The 22,392-nt window shown below is 45.5% G+C and overlaps 1 protein-coding gene across 1 annotated transcript; it reads left to right on the top strand.

Moving 5' to 3' along the window:
* Window positions 1-3,776: 3,776 nt before the first annotated feature.
* Haus5 (HAUS augmin like complex subunit 5) lies at window positions 3,777-12,759 on the top strand. Its single transcript, XM_046448003.2, has 19 exons — window positions 3,777-3,931; window positions 4,387-4,449; window positions 4,538-4,570; window positions 4,706-4,730; window positions 5,336-5,441; window positions 5,516-5,675; window positions 6,728-6,797; window positions 6,888-6,964; window positions 7,591-7,648; window positions 7,798-7,922; window positions 8,110-8,173; window positions 8,257-8,387; window positions 8,604-8,766; window positions 8,952-9,032; window positions 9,134-9,279; window positions 9,499-9,610; window positions 9,695-9,827; window positions 12,196-12,328; window positions 12,455-12,759. The coding sequence occupies exons 1-19, from the start codon at window positions 3,798-3,800 to the stop codon at window positions 12,570-12,572; spliced, it is 1,932 nt and encodes a 643-aa protein (XP_046303959.1). The 5' UTR covers window positions 3,777-3,797; the 3' UTR covers window positions 12,573-12,759.
* Window positions 12,760-22,392: the final 9,633 nt, after the last annotated feature.

The following is a 22,392-nucleotide window of genomic DNA, read 5'->3' as shown; positions in this document are numbered from 1 at the left end:
AAAATGAATTACAGTAGATGGGGTAGAGAGAGAAGATGGGAGGGGAGGGGAGGGGAAGGGGGATAGTAGAGGATAGGAAGGGCATCAAAATATAACATACACTAGTATGGCAGTATGTAAATAAGTGGAAGTGTAACCGATGTGATTCTGCAATCTGTATACGGGGTAAAAATGGGAGTTCATAATCCACTTGAATAAAATGTATGAAATATGATATGTCAAGAGCTTTGTAATGTTTTGAACAACTAATAATAAAAAAAAGAAAGACATTGAAAAAAATAAATAAATCTAAAGAAAGATATTGTGTCATCTACAACTTTTTTAAAAAAATTTTTAAAAGAAGCAGAAAGTGATAGTCACAGCTATTGGGGTTGGGGAAGCCTGGGAGGCTCAAAGTAACCAGAAGAGACCCTTTCCCAGCTAAGGAAGCAGGGAGGTGAGGGGTTCTCTGACACGGAGGCTTAGTTGGGGTCACGAAGGCATCCCAGGTTTAGCACGCATGTAAAAGCCCCAAGGGTTGTAAACTGTAGAATTAAGGATCTCCAGTCTAGCATGCCTACATGGGCTCAGTTTCCTCATATGTAAAATGGGGACAATGACAGTCCCTACTTTAGTGGGGTGGTAATAATTACAGGGGTATTTGATTTGTCTTATAACATTCTCTATCCCTTTACCCACCCCAACAGAAGCTCTTAGGATGACCACCTCTGTTCCTGATCGTGTCCCCTCCCAAGGGTGATATCCGGGCAGCCTGCACCCTCCGGGCCCAGTTCCTGCAGAACCTCCTGATTCCCAGTCAGGGAAGCACACAACCTGTGAATGTTCCCAGGAACCAGGAACCCTGCAAAAAATTTGGATTTGGGGCAGAATTCACTTCTTTATTGCTTATTCACATGAGGAATTCTGGGCTATGAGGCCCAGGCCCTGCCATAACTGGGCTCCCAAGCGGGGCCCCATTAGACAGGGACAGCCAGGTGTCAGGGCCATTGAGTTTGGGGAAGCCTGAGTGGTTCAGTGCAGCCAAAGAAGGTCCCCCTTACACGGCTAAGGAAGCAAGTAGGGAAGGGGTTCTCTGGTGAGATGGTTTAGCCAAGGTTGGAGAAGATGAAGCCTATTATACGTCCATTTTGAAGGTGAAAGCGCAGAATCCTGTATTGACCAACCACGTGAGTGCATAAGGCCATTATACCAATCAGCTTCTAGGCTTGAGCGTCATTACACCTCGAATCAGCCAATGGAAGTAGAAATATGGGATAGGAGGCGGGTCTTCTTGGTCTCCAGGCAATCCTTGGTGACTCCTGTGAACCTCTGTGTAGTCCTAGCAATACCAGAGCCACCTGCCCTACTGGTCATGTTTAAGGTGAGAAGAGAGGAGGGGTAGAGGGGGAATGATGGGGCAGGAGTTTGTTACAAGTGGATAGAAAACTATTTGGAGATTTAGGAGAACAGGGAGGCTGTTCAAAGTGGATGGAGAAGAAGTTGAAAAGATTAGGAAGCTGGTGGAGGTAGGAAGAAGGTGTCAGAAGGACACGGGGCACTAATTTGTAAGGGGACAAAGAAGAAACTATGGAGAAAAAGGAAAAAGGAAGCTGGGCTCGGTGGCTCACACTTGTAATCCCAGCGACTTAGGAGGTTGAGGCAGGAGGATGGCCAGGTCAAAACTAACCTCAGCAACTTAGTGAGACCCTATATCAAAATGAAAAATATAAAGAGCTGCAGATGTGACTCCATAGTGAATTGCCCCTGGGTTCAATCCCCAGTTCAAAAAAAAAAAATGGCAGGGGACGGGGGAGGGTGGTAGAGTAGTCAAAAAAAAAAAATCTTAGAGGAGCCACCTGAGAGTTTGGATGGGGCAACTGAGTAGTTTATGAGTGAACAGTAAAGGGTTAGAGCAGGACCAATGAATGATCCATAGGGAAAAGTGGGGCAGATTATAATTGAATTTGGAGAGCATTATTTTATAGTGTGAGATGTTTAGAAGAAAATTTATAATGAAGATTTGTCAGATTAAAAGTGATAATATGAGGATATTATTCATGTGTGTTTTAAAAGGGAAAAGAGGAAGCTGCTTTGGGGTCAATGGCAGCATTATAGGAACAGAATGCTATAAAGAGCTGGGCATGGTGGTGCTAGCCTGTAATCTCATTGGCTCAGGAGGCTGAGGCAGAAAGATCTCACTTTCAAAGCCAGCCTCAGCAAAAATGAGGTGCTAAGCATCTCAATGAGACCCTGTCTCTAAATGAAATTCAAAAAATAGGGCAGAGGATGTGGCTCAGTGGTTGAGTGCCCCTGAGTTCAATCCCTGGTCCCCCCCCCAAAATGGTAAAAGGTATCAATTGATGTTTGGGGGAGAAAGACTCATCAGAAACAGGGATTTGGGTTGGGGGACAGTAGAAGGTGACAAATAGAAACAATGGATAGAATCTTAAAAGTGATTGTGGAGAACTCGGAGGAAGTGTTAGGACCCAGGAAAATAGGTTACAGAGAGAGAGACTAATTATAGGACCAGAAGGTGGGAAGTAGGGCATGTATAGTTGTTAAACAAGCATAGAGAGAAGTTAGAGAGGACATAGTGGGCATTTCAGGGAGTCAATGAGAAGTTTAAAGGGAGTCAATGAAGATTTTATAGGAACCAAGAAGAAATGCATTAGGGTAAAAAGGGAGGGAATGGGAAGGAATGGCAGACTCCAGAAGCCATACTCACCCAACCCACTCTCTGCCCACCAGGTAGTTGAATAAATGGCTCATCAAAGCAGTGATGAGAGCTCAGAAAATGAAGCAGCCAGCGACCACTTTTGCTTAGCACTCATAGCCCTCCTCTGCTGCTGCCCACTAGGCCTTCCATCAATAATCTGTTCTTACTGGGTGGGAATCTGCATGATGCCAATCCTCATCCTCCCTCTCCCTCTTGGCCCTGACCCTCTCTCAGCTTCTTCCCTGTTCTCCCTCCTGTGCCGGGGAACCTGAGCTATGGTTTAGACCCCACTCTGGGTCCTTACAGTCCCATAGATCACCCACTTCAAGTACCCTTTCATACTCATCATTTCCTGTTCCCTCTCCTCTGAAACTCAGACGATACGCTACAATCAAGCCAGAGAATATGACAAGGCATCCAAGACCTCTATTATAACCCTCTGCTTGGCCATCATAGGCATTTTTCTGTCCGTATTACCATTCATCGTTTTTCTCTTCATATCATTGCTGATAAGGTGACCTCATTCTTGCCTCAGGAACAAACCACCAAATACATGCAACAATGTAACTAAACACTGTGTTTTAGTCAGCTTTTTTGTCACTGTGAGCTAAAGATCCAATAAGAACCCACAGAAGAGGGGTTCCTGGTTTCACAGGTCTCAGTCTGAAAATGGCCAAATCTATTGCTCTGGGCCCATGGTGACAGGAAAGAGTGTGGCAAGAGGAAGCAGAGAGAGGGCTCTGTTCACCAGGGACCCCAGAGACCTATCTCCTGGAGACACACCCTTCCTGCCTGCAGTTACCAGCCAGTTAATCAGCGCACTGTTGGCTAAGGCTCTCATAACTCGAGCATTTCACCTCAGCGTCTTTCACATGAGTTTCGGGGGACACGTCACATCTATCTATACCATAACAACCTGGCAGCAAATCCCTATTTATGATGAATGGGCGCCAGTGCCTCCCTCAGTGGGGCCCACGCGGGAGCACTGGGCGCTGCGGGACCAGCGGGACCGCTCTCCAGCCGGCGGCTCGGGCTTTCCGGCCCCGGGGGCCTAGCTGCCGGCGCACTCGTGACGTCAGAGGAGGGCGCCACTCTTGAAAGAATGGGCCGGAGGCGGCGGTCGCGGCTGGGCGCTGTCATGGAGCTAGTTCCGCAAGCGCGGGAACTCGGTTGCTGGGCGGCCGAAGAGATGCGGGTGCCCGCGGCGTCCCGGGCCCCGGAGTCCACCCTGCGCAGGTGAGTCGGGCGGGCCGTTGGGTCTTCCGGTTCTTCAGAGAGTCGCCACCGGGGAGGACCCAACAGCTGAGTCCGCCAGCTCCTTCCTATCGTGGCAGTGTTAAGTTCTAGTAGAGCATCTTGTATATGAGGGACAGGCCCTGATCGTGATCCCACATTCCCACCCCACCCCTTAGCAATAACCACCACAATGGACTGAATCTGTAGGAGTGAGGACCCTGTCTAGTCATGAGAGCTCTTCAGGGCCGACCAAATTTATCCTCCTCTGGAAGTTACTGGAATGAGGATGCCCCCATACTTAGTGATAAATCACCCTTTCTGTGACTAAGAAGGGCCTTCCTTCCCCCAGAAGTAAGAACTCCTTAGCAAAGACTTTCCCTTTCACCATCACCCTAGCTATAAGCATCCTTCACCTGGGTTGTGCCCCAGACATAACTTACACCCTGTCCCCACAGGCTGTGTCTGGGCCAGGGGGCTGACATCTGGGCCTACATCTTGCAGCATGTGCATAGTCAGAGGTGAGCCAGTGGGATCAGGGGAGGGTGCCAGGAAGAGGGCACAGACAAGTCTCACAGTAACTCCTCTTCCTCCACTTCTCCACTATAGCACTGTCAAGAAGATCCGGGGAAACTTACTGTGGTAAGTGATTCTCAATGCTGTCCCATCCTATCTTCTCCAATCCCATCTGGCCTTGTCCCCACCCACAGCCTCACACTTCCTGTCCTTCCCTCTGCAAGCCCCACACATATCCTAATTCTGGTATGGTTTCTTCAGGTATGGCCACCAGGACAGTCCAGAGGTGAGAAGCCTATGCTGTAAGATTCCCTTTCACCCAAGAAAGAACTTGTACATCTTCTGCTCTAGGCCCTGCTTGGTGCTGGATATGTTGGGGTCACTGGGTCACAAAACAGCCCTAATATCTGCATTCCTAGGCTTACAGTCCAGGGGAAGCCAGAAATGAACTGGTGCAAAGGCACAGTTGAAGGTTTTCCGCATCAAACTGATAAGGGGAGAAGTAGCATGGGCCAGATTTGGAAGAGATGCAAAGGCCAGTTTGTGATCCAGTTAGTGCAAGGAACCCAGATGACACCCAGGGGGATACTTTCAGAAGACCTCAGGACTCCTCGGTGTGGGACTCAGGGAGGAGATCACCACTGAGACAGAAATGTAGCACAAACAAAAAGTAAAATAAAATAAAACCTGCAGGGAGGATAAGTGAAACAATCCATGAGGAAAAGAGGAGCCAGAGGGTACACCAGTGCTTCATATCAGACAAGGAATCTGCATAGAAAAACCCCTTAACCACTCCCCTGGTAGATAAGAATGTGGTGCCTCCCAAAAGGTAGAGAGGCCAGGCTAAGCCACACTCAGACGAGCATCTGACTCTATACCTGATCTCACCAGGTCAGCCGGAAGTTGGAGCTGGAAGCTGCAGTGGCACGCCTGCGCACAGAGATCCAAGAGTTAGACCAGAACCTGGAGCTGATGGAGCGAGAGGCTGAGGCTCAGGGTGACCCATGGAGCCAGGAAGGTGGGCATTGTAATGCTGGGTGGGAAAAGTGCTGACCCCTGTGTCTCCCACAGACCTGGCTGTGGAGCAGATGCTGCAGAGCACACGGGACACCCAGTATCGAGCTCTCCTCCTCCGGGCCCAAACTGGAAACCTGCGAAGACAGCAGCACGGACTGCGAGTCCCCACACAGCAGCTGCAGAATCAGCTCAGGCGCCTACAGGACATAGAGAGGTGGGCCTCGTCTGCCCAAGAGACCAGCTTTCACCAGGTGGTCACACATTTACCTCTGAGATCCCAATGTTCTTACCTGATCCTTACTGGTTTCCAGAATTCTGCACAACCAACCCTAGGATCTAAGGCCCATAAGCCCAGTTAGTTTTGCACCATCTCTTGGGTAACAACAATAGACATAGGACAGGCCCCTGTTTATGCTCCTGGACCTTATGCTCTGATGCAGAGAAGGCTGACTGCAAACTAGGAAACAGATCCTGTCATTTTGGGGAGAAATAAGTTCAATGAAGAAAAGACTGTGACCGAGGGAAAGGTGTTTGCTACCTGAGCTAGGATGCTCAGGACAGGCCTCTCTGAGGAGGTAACCTGGGTTGGGGCACAAATATTCATGGAGAGGGAACAGCCAGGCTCCAATCTTGGCCTTCAGGAAGAGCTGCCAAGAGGCAAATACAGCTCAGTATTTGAAGACAGGAGGGACTAGATGAAGAGGTGAGATAGGAGAAGCAGTCAGAGGGCCCTAGAGGCATAGGAGTTTTACTGGTAGATGGAATTCATGCCCCACCTTGGCCATTTATAACTGTGTGAGCTTGGGCAAGGGACTTAACTTTTTTGTACCTCAATTTCTAAGATTTGTTGGAATATGATAATATTTATATCACCCTTTTATGGAAGATATGATAGTTATATGTGGTAAGCTATGTATAGTGCTAGAAAGACTGCCTGTTATTCACGTTGTCGTTCTGAACATGTCAGGGAAAGGCCCCACTGTCGTGGAGGGTTTTGAGCAGTGACTTCATCTTCCCCAGATTGTATGAAACATGATTTCTGACCACTGGGTAGAGAACAGACTACAGGGGTGAGAAGCAAAAAGACCAGTGAAGGGGGCTCATGCAGTAGTCCTGCCAGGACATAACCGTGGCTTAATCTTGGAGGTGGCCCCTAAGACCCAGGCTCAGCAAAACCTGTGACTAGCCAGGCTGGCAGTAGGAAGGGTGGGGCACAGACACCTGTTCTCCCAGGTACAACCTGCCCCAACTGCACTCTTCCTCCAGGAAGGCCACAGTGGATGTGACCTTTGGACCCCTGACATCAGCATCTGTGGCCCTGGAGCCTCTTGTCTTGGTAAGACCCTAGGCCATAGAAGAAGGTGTGAGAAGACTGGGGTCAGTCTGGCATCTGGGTCCCTATCATGTTCTGTCCTCTTCTCCAAAGCGTGATGTCCGAACAGCCTGCATCCTCCGGGCCCAGTTCCTGCAGAATCTTCTCCAAGCCAGGGGTGGCAGCATCCTGTAAGTGTTCCCAGGACCCAGGAACCCTCCAAAGAACTTTTACTTTAAAGGCAGAAAGTCACTTGTGTATTAATTCTTTGGTTGCTGGGATTCTGTGCTGTATCAAGTCCAGGCCCTACCATGACACGGTTCCCAAGCCATGACCCCTTATAGAAAGCAATGGTCACACTTGCAGCTCAGTATTAGAGTGCTTGCTTAGTATGTGTGAGGTACTAGGTTTGATCCACATAAAAATAAAGAAAAGTATTGTGTCCATCTACAACTTTAAAAATTTTTAGAAAAAGAAGCAGAAAGTGATAGTCACAGCTATGGGGTTGGGGAAGCCTGGGAGGCTCAAAGTAACCAGAAGAGACCCTTTCCCAGCTAAGGAAGCAGGGAGGTGAGGGGTTCTCTGACACGGAGGCTTAGCTGGGGTCACAAAGGCATCCCAGGTTTAGCATGCATGTAAAAGCCCCAAGGGTTGTAAACTGTAGAATTAAGGATCTCCAGTCTAGCATGCCTACATGGGCTCAGTTTTCTCATATGTAAAATGGGGACAGTCCCTACTTTAGTGTGGGGTGGTAATAATCACAGAGGTATTTGATTTGTCTTATAACATTCTCTATCCCTTTAACCCACCCCAACAGAAGCCCTCAGGATGACCACTTTGGAACTTCATACCAGCAGTGGCTTGGCTCAGTGGAGGTGAGATGGCAGGGCCATCAGGAAAGGCCACACCCTCCAGACCTGTGAAAATATCGGGTGCCTGCTCATAAGTCTTCATCCCTACCTCATTCCCATGGGGTCCCATCATGCAAGCTTGCCCCCGCCCTGACTTCACCTTTATCCACCAGACCCTACTGACAAACCACCCTCCAGGCCATGTCCTGGCTGCCCTGGAGTACCTGGCCGCAGAGCGAGAAGCAGAGATTCGATCCTTGTGCAGAGGGGATGGGCTCAGAGATATGGAGCTGTCCAGGTAAGGAGTACAATGTTCCTACATTCAGGGCAGGACTGTGGGTGGGTGAGTTGGGACAGGGTCAGGAACAGGCATGGGGTAGAACTGCAGCCCAGTGCCATTGTGGCAGGTGGGTGTCACTGGCTCCCTCCAAGTACCAAGGCAAGGATACAGGGCTGTTCCCTCAGCAGCTTTGCTCCCACCCCAGTCCCCAGGCACCGGACCAGTCAGATTCCAGCCAGGCCTTGCCATCCATGGGGCATCTAATCCAGGTAACCCTAGGTACCTTCCCAAGACCTATTTAGTCCCCTCATCCCCATGGATCATGCCCACACAAACTTTGTACCCACCCCAGGAGGGCTGGCAGACTGTGGGTGCACTTGTTACCCAGCGGGGTGCTCTCCTGAAGGAGCGTCAAATCCTGACTGGCCACCTCCAGGGCCTGGTCGAGGAGATAGAGAGACGTACCCTGGGATCCAGTGAGAGGTAAGGGGGTTCCTCCAGCAGAGGCCTCTAGACCATCTCTCTCCCTGGCATCCGTAGACCTGGGATATGTCCTACCTCTGTGGCTGCCCCTGCCTCCCTTTCCTCACACTTTGTCTCCCAGTGTTTGTGGTTCCTTGTGCATCCCTGCGGATCTCTTCCTCCCAGTGTGGGTCTCAGTCCCCTTTCTCTCTTTTGCTTTCTCTGCTTGTCCCCCAGGAAAGTGCTAATACTGGGACTTAGATGCTGTGGACTGTGGGCAGAGCTCAAGGCCCTGAGGGCCCAGATTAAGGAACTGGAGGATGCAGCTGGGCAGAGGCAGCTTCTGCTGAGGGAGCTGCAGGCCAAGCAGCAGCAGATCCTGCACTGGCGCCAGCTGGTGGTGAGAGGCAGGGCCTGGAGCTGGTGGAGGGCCAGATTGGAGGCTTAGAGCCTGTGAACAGGAACTGGGCCTGCCAGTGGGGAGGAAGCTCAGGGTGAAACTCCCAAGAGGAAGCAGGACCCTTTGCATAGGGTCTGAGGAGGGAAGGATACACAGCTATTCTGAAGGGCATCTTGGTTCCCCAGGAGGAAACCCAGGAACAGATCCGCCTGCTCATCAAGGGCAACTCAGCCAGCAAGACACGCCTATGCAGCAGTCCTGGAGAGGTGAGATGGGTGTGGGGGAAGGTGTAGAATGGGGGACTAAATCTGCTAGGGGTGAGGCTGGGTGGAAGCAAGCTGCCCATCCACTTTCTCCCTCCCAACAGGTACTGGCTTTGGTTCAGCGAAAGATTGTCCCCACCTCTGAGGCCGTGGTACCTCAGAGCCAGGAGCTGCTTCGCTGTCTGGAGGAGGAAGCCCGACATCTGCCCCACATTCTGCTGGGCACCCTGCTGCGGCACAGCCCTGAAGGGTAAGACTGAGGCCATCCCTGTCTCCCCTGCCATGGGTGACTGTCACTCCCTTCACCTCCTGAAAAAAATGTAGCTTCAATGTTTGCAGGCTGCTCAGACCTCACTCTTAGGTCACCAGCCCCAATCTAGTCTGCCTTCAAGTTCTTAGGCCCCCAGACTTCTAGAACTCAAACCTGCCTTTCAGTGTTCTATCCAATCTGGAATTTCCCCCACCCCAGGTTGAAGCCCCTGCCCACGATCCTACCATCCATCCACCAGCTGCACCCCATGTGCCCAAAGGGCTCTAGCCTCATAGCGCTGAGCCACATACTGGGGCTGCCCACAGGGAAGGTAAGTGCCTGTCCTCTATGACTTATCTGCCCCCTGCCCTCTCCAATCTTCACCCCAAGGTGACTGTTCTCCCCCTCCTTCCAGGCACCAGAGCTGCTCCTCCCAAAGGCTGCCTCTCTTCGTCAGGACCTTCTATTCTTCCAGGACCAGCAGAGTCTCCGTTGTGGGGATCTGCTCCACATGAAGACCCATCTGCCATCGGGACCATCCCCCCAGGGTAGGCCTCCACTGCTTCCCACATCCAGCCTCCCCGAGCATTCTTAGCACGTCAGCCTCCCAAGTAATAACAGACAACACCCACTGCTTAGTCAGTGCTTCCTGTGTGCTGAAGCACATCCAGTTGTTTGCTGCATGGCAAGCCCGTGTAGTAAATGCGCTGTTCTCCCCATTTTACAGAGAAGGAAACTGAGGTACAGAGAGCTTAGTAGTTTGCCTACATGGTAGAGCTGGGATTTGAACCCAGGTAGTCTGACGTAAGCCTGTGCTCCTGACCACTAGACCACACTGCCATCCATTTGCCGAGTACTCACTCATCACCCCCAAATAGAGTGGTTAAAAACTAGGCTATGGAGTTAAAGTACCAAGATTCTCTTGTCAACCCTTTCCCTTGTCGAATGATCTCCCCATGCCTTAGTTTCCTCCTCAGTGGAGTAAGCAAAGTAACAGTGTCATAGAGAGTTGCTGGGAAGATTCAGTCAGGTGACCCAAATACGGCATTGAACTGTACCTGGCAGGCAGCAAGCACTTGGTGTCTGTAGGGTGTGTATATACATCGTCTCTTTGACTCCTCACTGTGAGGGAAGGGATTATTAAGACCCGCAGTTTGCAGATAAGAAAACAGAAACTCACAGATATCCTGATGCCAGCCCAAATAGTTTGATGGGGAGTAAGGAGACAGCTGGCCAGTCCCAAGAAACCCATGGTAGAAGCACAGAGCAAGGAATCAAAATATAAATAAGTGGAAGAGGTGAATTGATGAGAGATGAATTAGGGACACCATCAGGCAAGTAGGAAGAAACCATTTTCAGACCCTTGAGTTTGGGTCTCCCTGCCTTCCATCTCACCCCAAGGAAAAGGAACAGTGTATAGGAAAAATAAGAACAGTTCAAGACACATCAGAGCATGTCCCTACTTCATGAGCATTGTTTTTGTTGTTGTTTTGGGGTTTTGTTTTTTGTGGGGTTTTTTGTTGTTGTTTGTTTATTTGTTTTGGTACCAGGGATTTAACCCAGGGGTGCTTCACCACTGAGCCACATCCCCACCACTTTTTATATTTTATTTAGAGACAAGGTCTTACTAAGTTGCTTAGGGCCTCACTAAGTTGCTGAGGCTGGCTTTGAATTTGTGATCCTCCTGCCTCAGCCACCCAAGCCACTGGGATTGCAGACATGTGCCACTATGCCCAACTTCATGGTCATCTTGAACCTTATATCTATAACTTCCCTCTACTCCAAAGAGCAATTCTATTTCTTTTCTTCCTGGTTTCCTCCTGTCAGTATATTATTCCACCCTCCTCATCAGGTGCTTGAGCTAAAAACAGAGCAGTTGTCCTTAATTCCTCCCAGATCCCAACCTGCCCTCAAACCTGTCAACAAGCCCTGTGGGTCCAATTGCCAGAGCTCTCTCCAATCTGCTTCCTGCCCCACAAACCTATGACTCAGTTAAGTCCACTTACCAACAGATATAGCTAAAGTAAGGACAAGAGTCATGATCAAGGTCATAGGTAAGGCAGGATGGAGTCAGGATTCAGGCTCAAGAGATCTGCTCATGCTAATAATCTATAACTGCTCTGAGCTGGGCACATGAAGAGGGGCTAGGCCCAGTCATAGTCCTAGGGAGAAATACCACAAGAGTTAAGACTGGAGAAGGCTGAGGAGAAAGCCTTGCAATGAGGGATGCTAAAGAAAAAGGGCTGCCTAAGGGAAAATGGTATCTCACACAGGCCTTGGGATTGGGTCAGATTTTTTTCCAAGGATAGTGAGCAGGGGCCACATAATATAGACTCAAATACCAGGCTGAAGACTTGGACTCTGTTTTGGGGGGCCTAGGGAAACGTTCTAAGCAGGAGAAAGAGAGGATCAGGTTCAGGCTTCAGAAAGATCACTATGACTGCCCGGTCATGGGTGCCAGGTTGCTGCTCTGAAATGTGACCAGAGTAAGAGACTGAGGCCTGGAATATGAGGGAGGCTGAGAGTGGAGTAAGAAGACAGGAGAAATAAACTCAGTAAACATGGGCTGAGGTTGTAGTTCAGTGGCAGAGCATTTGCCTAGCATGCACGAGGTCCTGGGTTCCATGCCCAGTACTGCAAAAACAACAAACAAAAAACAGAATGAGAGACAAAAAACATGAACTTTGGAAGCTGAATGGGTGGCCATGACCTGATGAAGGTAGGGAAGAAGGCATCCAGGACGAGACCTGGTGGAGATGGGGGGTTTTGCCCTGACATGAGGACCTAGGAAGAGGGACAGGTTTGGGAGAGATGCTGGGGTCAAGACTGGGTGACTGCAGACTTGGTGACCTATTGGCTGCAAGGCTCCGGCAAGCCAGAGGCCTCAAAGCTGCCTCCCTGGTTTCTAACCTCCAGAGCTGCTGCAGATCCAGGCATCCCAGGAAAAGGAACAGAAGGAGAACCTGGGGCAGGCTCTGAACAGGCTGGAGAACTTGCTGAAACAGGCACTGGAGAGAGTCCCTAAACTGCAGGGAGTCCTGGCAGACTGGTGAGAGGCGGGCACAGAGAGGGAGGGAACTAAGCCTGGTGGAAAGTGAAGACGCAGGTCATTATGGTGGAAGGCCAGAGCGGGTCAGAAGGCTGGCCTTCCCTCTGACACTATGCCGTTTCCCAGGTGGGAGCAGCCAGGCCAAGCCTCCCTCTCCGGGGAGCTCTGCCAGGGCCTGTCCCTGTCCCAGTGGCGGCTGCGCTGGGTCCAGGCCCAGGGAGCTTTGCAACAGCTGTGCAGATGAAGAGGGGCCTCAAGGGGCTGGGATTGTGGCTCAGCGGTAGAGCGCTCGCCTAGCACCAGCGGGGCCGGAAAATAAAGGTATTAAAAAAAAAAAGAGGGGCTTCAAACCAGAATCAAGAATTTCACATTTGTTCACCCCAACACCTCACATCCCCCAATAAAACATTGAAAAGAAAGCATGGCCAGAATTTGTAGCCCCTTGTCTCTATCCCGTAGTTCCCCTCAGGCTGCTCCAATGCTCCTCTCAATTCCCTTGTCCTTGTCCTTTCATTCAACCAAAGCTAAGAGAATAGCATACTATGGACCATACTCCAGGTACCCTTTAAAGTCCGTCCATCACTTTCCCTCTCAAGAAAATATAACTGAGCACCTTCTCTAGGTGCTAGGGAACTGCACTGTGGTATGCGGAGTCACTTGAGCCTCAGGAAGGGTTTGCAGGTGGAGGCTGCAGTGTCCACTAGAATGTGCTGGTGTGAGGGCCACTGAGGAACCCAGTGCCATGGGAGTGGGGATGGGGTCAGGAGATAAGATAGTCTAAGTTTTTAAAATTTCTTTTTTTTTTTCTTTCACATTTAAATCTGAGCCATTTGGAATTTATCCTGGCAAACAGCTTCAATATGGTCTTATTTTGCATATATCCCATATTTTTAGCACTTGCTAAAAATTCCCAGTCAGAGAAGCAGTTGCCTCTGAAAAAGGGGCAGGTGGCAGCGACCAAATGTGGAGATGAGGAAACTTCCTAGGTAGCAGGATTTGTGCTCTCTTAAAGCCCGGGAATTTTGCTGTGTGGATTATTCTTCCATTGATAAAGTAAAACTCCTGCCACTGACTTGAAACATCACCTTTCCATACACTAAATTTCCACACTTAATCAAATTGTGTCTGGGTTCTTTCCAGACCTGTGTGTATCTAACCCTATTGTGCCACTGCCACGGGATTTTCATTATAAAGTTTTTGTAATACATTTTAGTCTCTGAAACAAGAGATTGTCCTCTTGGGCTTTTATTTTTCAAGGTTTCCCTGTCTCTTCTTGCTAATTTTTTCTTCCAAATAAAACAAACTTTATACTTAACATGTCGAGTGCCAGAAGAAAAACAAAAACAGCTGGTAGTTTCATTGGTAGTGCACTAATTTACAAATTAGGGAGACTTGACACCTTTATGATCTTGAAACTTGCTACTCACCTTCCTCCTCACAACTCCTCTCCAGAGCAACCCCATTCCCAATTTTCCTCCTTTCCATGGCTACTGTTTCCTGGTCATGACATGTCGCTTTCCTCTTCACAATCCTTAACATGCCCCTGCCACAGCTGGGTCTTGGCACGCCCTCCTATCACAGGAACCAACCCCCACCTCCCTCATGAACTCTAAACACCAGGGTCTTTATCCACCCATCCTACTTAATTTTTTTCCTTAGTACGTCTTCTAACATACAATGTATTTTACTTTATCCTTTTTCTCCCTCAGATAGAAATATGAGCTTCAAGACAGTGAATTCCTTTATGAACTAGAAGTTGATCAAAATTTCCTAAATATGACAAAATCTAGACACAATCAAGGAAAATATTAACAGAATTGATTACATAAAAATAAACTTGCGCTAGACACAGTGGTGCACACCTGTAGTCCAGAGACTTCAGAGGCTGAGACAGGAGGATTGCAAGTTTAAGACCAGCCTGCATAACTTGGCGAGACCGTATCTCAAAAATAAAAATGAGAAGATCAGGGGATCTAGTTCAGGGGTAGAGTTCCCCTGGGTTCAATCCCCAGTGCCCCCAAAAATAAATAAATTATAAACTTCATGGCAAAAAAAATGAGGAAAATAAAGAAATGACAATTTGGAAAAACTATTTATAACTTATATCATAAATGGGTGTGTGTGTGTCTATAGTATCAGACTAGGAAGGAAAATTCCAAGTCTGTAGAAAAATGCACAAAATATATTTCTCAGAAAAGATGCCCAGAGTAATAAGGGAAAAGCAAATTGATGGGGATGCAAGGTTGGTTCAACATATGGAAATCAATAAACTTATGTTTATAATTAATCACATCAATAGACTTTAAAGACAAGGATCATATGATTATCTCAATAGATGCTGAGAAAGCACTGGACAAAATACAACACCTCTTCATGTTCAAAACACTAAAAAAACTAGAAATAATAGGAATATACCTCAACATTGTGAGAGCTGTCTATACTAAACCCAAGGCCAACATCATTCTAAATGGAGAAAAATTGAAAGCATTCCCTCTAAAAACTGGAACAAGACAGGGATGTCCTCTTTCACCATTTCTATTTTACATAGTCCTTGAAACTCTAGCTAGAGCAATCAGACGGAAGAAATTAAAGGGATACTCTTTAATTTTTTAAAAGGAAAAGAACTCAAAACTACCACTATTTGCTGATGACATGATTCTATATTTAGAAGATCCAAAAAATTCCATCAGAAAACTTATAGAACCATTAAATGAATTCAGCAAAGTAGGATATAAAATCAATACCCATAAGTTAAATGCATTTCTATACATATGCAATGAATCCACTGCAAGATAAATTCTAAAAACTACCCCATTCACAATTGCCTAAAAAAAAAAAAAACCTTAGGAATTAACCTAATAAAATAGGTGAAAGAGGGCTGGGGCTGGGGTTCAGTGGTAGAGCACTCACCTAGCATGTGCAGAGCCCTGGGTTTGGTCCTTAGCACCACATAAAAATAAATAAGTAAAATAAAGGTATTATGTATATCTACATCCCCCAAAAAAAAACAAATATTAAAAAAAGAGATGAAAGACCTCTACAATGAAAACTACAGAACACTAAGAAAGAAATTGAAGAAGACTTCAGAAGATGGAAAGATCTTCTATACTCTTGGATAGGCACAATTAATATAGTCAAAATGGCCATACTACCAGAACTGTTATGCAGATTTAATGCAATTCCTATAAAAATCCCAATGACATTCTTCACAAAACTAGAAAAAACAATCATGAAATTCATTTGAAAAAAATAAGATACCCAGAATAGCCAACACAGTCCTTAGTTAGAAAAGTGAAGCAGAAGGCATCACGATACCAGACCTTAAACTATATTACAGAGCAATAGTAACAAAAACAGCATGGTATTGGTGCCAAAATAGACATGTAGACTAATGAATGGTACAAAATAGAAGGCACAGAGACAAATCCACATAAATATGGTTATCTCATAGTAGACAAAGATGCCAAAAACACACATTGGAGAAAAGATAGTATATTCAACAAATGGTGCTGGGAAAACTGGAAATCCATACGCAGCAGAATGAAATTGAACCGCTCCCTCTCTCACCCTGTACAAAAATCAACTCAAAGTGGATCAAATACACAGTAGAACAGAGACCCTGAGCCTAATAGAAGAAAAAGTAGGCCCAAATCTTCATGATGTTGGCTTAGGACTTGACTTCCTTAACAAGACTCCTAAAGCACAAAAAGTAAATCAGGATCAATAAATGGGATGGATTCAACTAAACAGCTTCTTCTTAGCAAAGGAAACAGCCTACAGAATGGGAGAAAAATCTTTACCACACACACCTCAAACAGAGCATTAATCTCCAAGATATATAAAGAACTCAAAAAACTTAACATCAAAAAACAAACAAACAAACAATCCCAATCAATAAATGGACTAAGGAACTGAACAGAAATTTTACAGAAGAAGAAATACAATTGTTCAACAAACATGAAAAAATGTTCATCTCTAGCAATTAGAGAAATGCAAATCAAAACTACTCTAAGATTTCATCTCACTCTAGTCAGAATGGCAATTATCAAGAAAACAAGCAATAATAACTGTTGGCAAGGATGTGGGGGGGAAAGGTACATGCATATATTGGTGGTGGGAATGCAAATTAGTGCGACTAGTATGGAAAACAGTGTGGAGATTCCTCAGAAAACTTGGAATGGATCCACTATTTGACTCAACAATCCCACTCCTCTGTTTATACCCAAAGGATTTAAAATCAGCATACTACAGTAAGAGCCACATCAATGTTTATAACAGCTCAATTCACAATAGCTAAACTATAGAACCAACCTAGATGCCCTTCAATAGATGAATGGATAAAGAAAATGCGGTACATATACAGAATGAACTATTACTCAGCCTTAAAAAAGAATGGAATTATGGCATTTTCAGGTAAATGAATGGAAATAGAGAATATCATGCTAAGTGAAATAAGTCAATCCCCAAAAAACAAAAGCTAAATGTTTTCTCTGATAAATGGATGCTGAGCCATAGTGGGACAAGGAGATAGGGGAAAATGAAGGATACTTGGTTTGTGTAGAGGGGAGGGGTGGAGTTGAGGGGGTGAGAAGGACAGTAGAAAGAGGCAGACATTATTATCCTATATACATGTATGGTTACACTACTAAGGTGACTCTAAACCATGAACAGTCAGAGCGATGAGAAGTTGTGTTCCATTTGTGTACTATATGTCAAAATGCATTCTACTGTAAAATGAATAAATAAATATATAAATAATAAAAAATTTTTAAAAAGAAAGGAAAATTTTTTTAAAAAAGCAAATTGAAACCAAGCTTTGATATATTTCCCATCTACCAAACCAGCAAAAAATCAACCCAAGGGGCTGGGGTCGTGGCTCAGTGGTAGAGCACTTGCCTAGCACGTTCGAGGCCCTGGGTTTGATCCTCAGCACCACATAAAAATAAATAAAATAAAGGTATGTAGAGTATAAGTTCCCATTCTTGTGGTTATACATGATGTGGAGTTACACTGGTCGTGTGTTCATATATGAACATGGGAAAATTATGTCCAATTAATTCTGCTGTTTTTCCTATTTCCATGTCCCCTCCCTTCCCTTCATCTAATGAACTTCTATTCTTCTCTCCCCAACCCCTTATTGTGTGTTAGCATCCACATATCAGAGAGAACATTTCAGCCTTTAGTTTTTTGGGTTTGGCTTATTTCACTTAGCATGATAATCTCAGTTCTATCCATTTTCCAGTAAATGCCATGATTTCATTCTTTATGGCTCAGTAATATTCCATTGTGTATATATAACATATTTTCTTTATCCATTCATCTGTTGAAGGGCACCTAGGTTGGTTCCATAGCTTAGTTATTGTGAATTAAGTTGCTATAAACATTGATGTGGCTGCATCACTACACTATGTTGATTTTAAGTCCTTTGGTTATATATTGAGGAGTGGGTTAACTGGGTCAAATGGTGGTTCCATTCCAAGTTTTCTAAGGAATCTCCATACTGCAGGAAACCCAGAATTTTGACAGCTAACTTTGTTGACAAGGCTGTGGGAAAAAGGACACTGATACATCAGTTCATAGGCAACATGCAACACCTCTTGGGTAATCACCATAAAAAAATTACATGAGTGTTAGAGTCTGTAAACAAGTCAAAATAACACCTGGCATTTTGCCAGGGGAATGTTAGAGTTTGTAAACAAGTCTGGATGGTGCCTGGCAAAATGCCAGAGGGAGTGGTTTGAGAAGTAACAAAAGCGAGCCATTAAGTGTGGAGATTCCTGATTGGTTGACTGATGTATCTAGTTTATGTTAATTAGATAAGCTGTGTGGAATGTATAAATACTGCTCCTCTCCTGCACTAAACGGCTCCTACTCCTGCTGTATCAACGTACACAAGTTGTTCATCACCCCCCCCACACCCCGGTTATTTTGCTGCAGCCAGACTGCGGCAGATGGTGGCCCGTTACGGGGAGCCCCGGGACACTCGGGGGTAAGTGATGAAAAAAAAGCTGCCCGTCCATACATAGGACAGGAGCAAATCTGCTCGTCCCTAGGCAGATAGGGCGAGAGGAAAAATGACCATTTCGAGAAAATGGAGAAGATTGATGCAGTATGTTTGTGTCTTGTTTTGTCTCCGTGTATTGTATTGTCTTTATGATGAAAATATGGAAGGGGTGAGAAGTAAATTACTAAGGGAAGGAGGCACCCCAGTGGAACCAAGAATATTTAAGGCATGTGTTGATGGAAGCCCAGGAACTCTAATCAGAAAGAAAAAGAAAGTTCAGAAGAAGAAAGATTATCAGGAAAAAAGTTGCAGCAAAAGGCATTTCGTTACCTGAGGGTGCGTATTTCGTTGAAAATACTTTTCGTTACCTGAGGGTGCGTGAAGTGGCGAGGCGGCTGCCGAGTGTGCAAGCCGGTCACAGCGCAGCAAGGATTTTCCAAGAGGCGGCGGCGACTGGCCCTTCCCCGCCTCCTGGCCGGGGAGCTGGCTCTTCCACTGCCGCGAACCCAAATCTAGACCTGACCTGGAGGCACAGTCTCACAGGCTCTTGCTCCCTGTGCCCAGTAGCAGTTTGAGTCCGGGACACTCCCCAGGGCCATCTGGGGCTGCCCAGGCACTACAGTCAGCAGAAGACACTACTGGTGTCCCTGATGTTTGGTCATTTTCAATGCCAAAAACTAAGCTACAATGGTTCTCCCACACCTGGAAGCTGATGAGTAATGAGCACTATTAATGCTTATTTCAAATGCAAAAAAAACCTTGAGATAATGTACTAAATTGTTCAGAAGGTTGTTTTCTTAGTGGAATGCTACAGGATTTTCTTTAGCCATCCGGAGTTCCTGCCTTCCTCCCGGTGCGGGTGAAGACGAAGGTGGAAGAATTTCCAGTGTTGCTGAAAACCGGTCCAGACTTCGGCTGAGAAACAGACGAGATCAAGCTAGTTGCCTGCAGAACTTACCTGGACTGTGATTTAAGCTAGCTGCCTGCAGAACTTACCTGGACTGTGATTTACCTGGACTGTGAGTTAATCTATTGAGACACTGCTTTACCTGGACTGAGACAACAAACTGTAATCTATAACAAATTGTAACTTGGTATCTTTGCTAACAGTGTCATTGCTGGTATAATTTTTCCAAGGGCTTCTTGCATGGAGCCATCAATTGGCTTGGTATTGTGGCATTTTGTATCCTCCCTTTCTGTTTGTAGCAGGTTATTTATGGTGTTTCTGTAAAAACCACTATGGTCATTATTTAAATTAAACAAAAGGGGGAAATGTTAGAGTCTGTAAACAAGTCAAAATAACACCTGGCATTTTGCCAGGGGAATGTTAGAGTTCGTAAACAAGTCTGGATGGTGCCTGGCAAAATGCCAGAGGGAGTGGTTTGAGAAGTAACAAAAGTGAGCCATTAAGTGTGGAGATTCCTGATTGGTTGACTGATGTATCTAGTTTATGTTAATTAGATAAGCTGTGTGGAATGTATAAATACTGCTCCTGTCCTGCAATAAGCGGCTCCTACTCCTGCTGTATCAACGTACACAAGTTATTCGTCACCCCCCTGGTTACTTTGCTGCAGCCAGACTGCGGCACATGAGCATTTACCTTTGCCCAGACAATCACACTTTGGAGAATCTTTGATGAAATATTTGTGTCATTATGAATTTACACATTCAAGTATATTCGATGGGCTTCAAACTATTACAGTTATTTTTTATTTATCTGCAGATACTCTTTGTTGTTCAAAACATTCTATCTGCTAGGCGTGGAACACACCTGTAATCCCAGTTGCTTGGGAGGCAGAGGCAGGAGGATGGGAGTTCAAAACCAGCCTCAGCAAAAGCAAGGCACTAAGCAATTCGGTGAGACCTTGTCTCTAAATGAACTACAAAATAGGGCTGGGTATGTGGCTCAGTGGTCGAGTTCAATCCCCAGAACCCCCCCCCCAATTCTATGTTTTATCAGTGAGAGCACTTTCAGATTGGCTCCTGGTTCCTTCTGACTCTACCAAAGTAGTCCTGGAGGACTTGTTTCTTTTTGGTACAAGATCACCCTTAAACATTGTGCACATTTCCTCCTCCAGATCTAGAATTGGCTGTTGTCCCAAGGGACCCTGGTTCCTTTTAGTCAGAGATGGCCCAACACTAGGGTTGCTCACTATTACTGTGTTGTCATTATATTAAGATCTTCAATAGGGAAACACATTTTTTAGAAAGAGAAAAATCACAAGTTGATTCTGATATTTCCAATTCAAATAACAGTGATTACTTTGTGTGTTCATGGTACTAGAGGTTGAACCAAGGGTCTTGTGCAGGTCAGAACAAGTTCAGTTCTACCACTGAGCTACACCCCAGCCCCAGGATATCCACTTATAGTTGTATCTTTCATTTATACTAAAAAATGTCTTTTTCTTCATCTAATATATAAGAACTGCAGTCTTATATACTCATGTAATACTAATGTATTATTATATTATTATATACTAGTGTAATATCAATATGTAGTCTATTATAGAAGAATTTCAAATAATTTATGTAACTATCCCTCTCTTAAGGAGGTGGAGCGTAACTCCCCACTCTAAGCACAGCTGCATATGGTGACTTTTTTTCTAAAGAACATGGAAAAGTTTATTGTTTTGTTTTCTTTCATTTTTTTTAACTAACTTTATAGTGAAGAAGCATAAGAAACATTATCTCTGCCAAGTTATCAGAGTTAACATCCACAGTGGTAAGTTGCATGGATAGTATGCACCCTTGATATATGATAATTACACTTTATTTTTAATGGTCCTTCACCAAGAGACCCATAACCCCAGCCTAATTTTGAAAAAAACATCAGACAAATTCCAAATGAAAATACATTCTACAAAATAACCTGAGCCAACACTCGTAAAAACTGTCAGGATCATCAAAAAAAGGAAACTACAATGGGGCTGGGGTTGTAACTCAGTGGTGGAGCACTCATCTAGCATCGTGTGGAGCCCTGGGTTCGATCCTCAGCACCACATAAAAATAAATAAATAAAATAAAGGTATTGTGTCCAACTACAACTAAGAAATAAAAATTTTTTAAAAAAGGAAACTACAAGAAACTGACAAGAAAAGACCAAGGAGGTATGACAACTAAATGTAATATGGTATCCTGAATAAGGTGCTGGAACAGAATAGGTCAACACGAAGGAAATCTGAATAAAGTATGGACTTGTAACAACAATGTTCTTAAAAAACCAAGGCAACTAATAGTTTTGACAGGAAAAAAATGCATTGTGTGGGCCTTATTTGGATTCTGATTTTACAATATTATTATACAAAGATATTTTCAAGACAGGGAAAGTTGAAAATGGTCGGGATGTTAGGTGATACCGAGGAATTAATTTGATGGTATTAACTAATAATAGCATAATTAATGTAATTGTTTTAAAATAGTTATTTGTTAGACATACTGGTGCATTTATGAATGATGTCTGGAATTCGCTTTGAACATCTCTAGCAAAAATAATTTAAATTGGGCTGGGGATGTAACTCAGTGGTAGAGAGCTTGCACTAACATGCACGAGGCTATGGGTTCCATCTACAGTACCACAAAAATAAAGATAGAACTATAAATGAAACCGAAATGTAGAATATTGGTAGTGTTTGAGAGGTTCGTGATGCTGTTCTAATGTCGTGTATGTTTGAAAATAATAAAACGATTTGAGGAAAGGAGGAGTTAAAAGAGGAAGAAGTCAACCATGTCACAAGAAAGGGCGTAGAGACCAAACCCACGATGCACTTCTGAGTTGACACTCTGGATCATTGGGCCTTGGCATAAATTGTTCCTTCTACCCCCCCAAAAAAAATATCTCCCCATTTTCTCTAGCAAATGTCTTCTCCAGGAAGTCTCCGGGTCAGGCGCTTTCCCAGAGCTTCCCCCCCATGACGTCACTAGTTTTTCTGGAAGTCACAGACGTGTGACTGTCTAATCCAGAGCCCGAGTTCTCAGTCCCTGGCTAGGTCTCCAGCCTTGCCTAGTCCCGGGACCGACGTGGATCTCAGCGTGTTTGCAAACTTGGCGTAGGACTCGGTTA

This window comes from Marmota monax, unplaced genomic scaffold (assembly GCF_021218885.2).
Source record: "Marmota monax isolate L192 unplaced genomic scaffold, Marmota_monax_Labrador192_F-V1.1 WCK01_AAM20220418_F8-fsc00101, whole genome shotgun sequence".
In the NCBI taxonomy this organism is placed as follows: Eukaryota; Metazoa; Chordata; class Mammalia; order Rodentia; family Sciuridae; genus Marmota; species Marmota monax.
This window is presented reverse-complemented; position numbering and strand designations above follow the sequence as displayed.

What these genes read in the sequence shown, in the direction of transcription:
- Haus5 (XM_046448003.2), top strand. Translation starts at nt 3,798, where the DNA reads ATGGGCCGGAGGCGGCGGTCGCGGCTGGGCGCTGTCATGGAGCTAGTT. An exon ending in GCCACCAGGACAGTCCAGAG is followed by an intron (nt 4,731 to 5,335) that starts GTGAGAAGCCTA and finishes TGATCTCACCAG; the next exon opens with GTCAGCCGGAAGTTGGAGCT. An exon ending in ACCCTGGGATCCAGTGAGAG is followed by an intron (nt 8,388 to 8,603) that starts GTAAGGGGGTTC and finishes CTTGTCCCCCAG; the next exon opens with GAAAGTGCTAATACTGGGAC.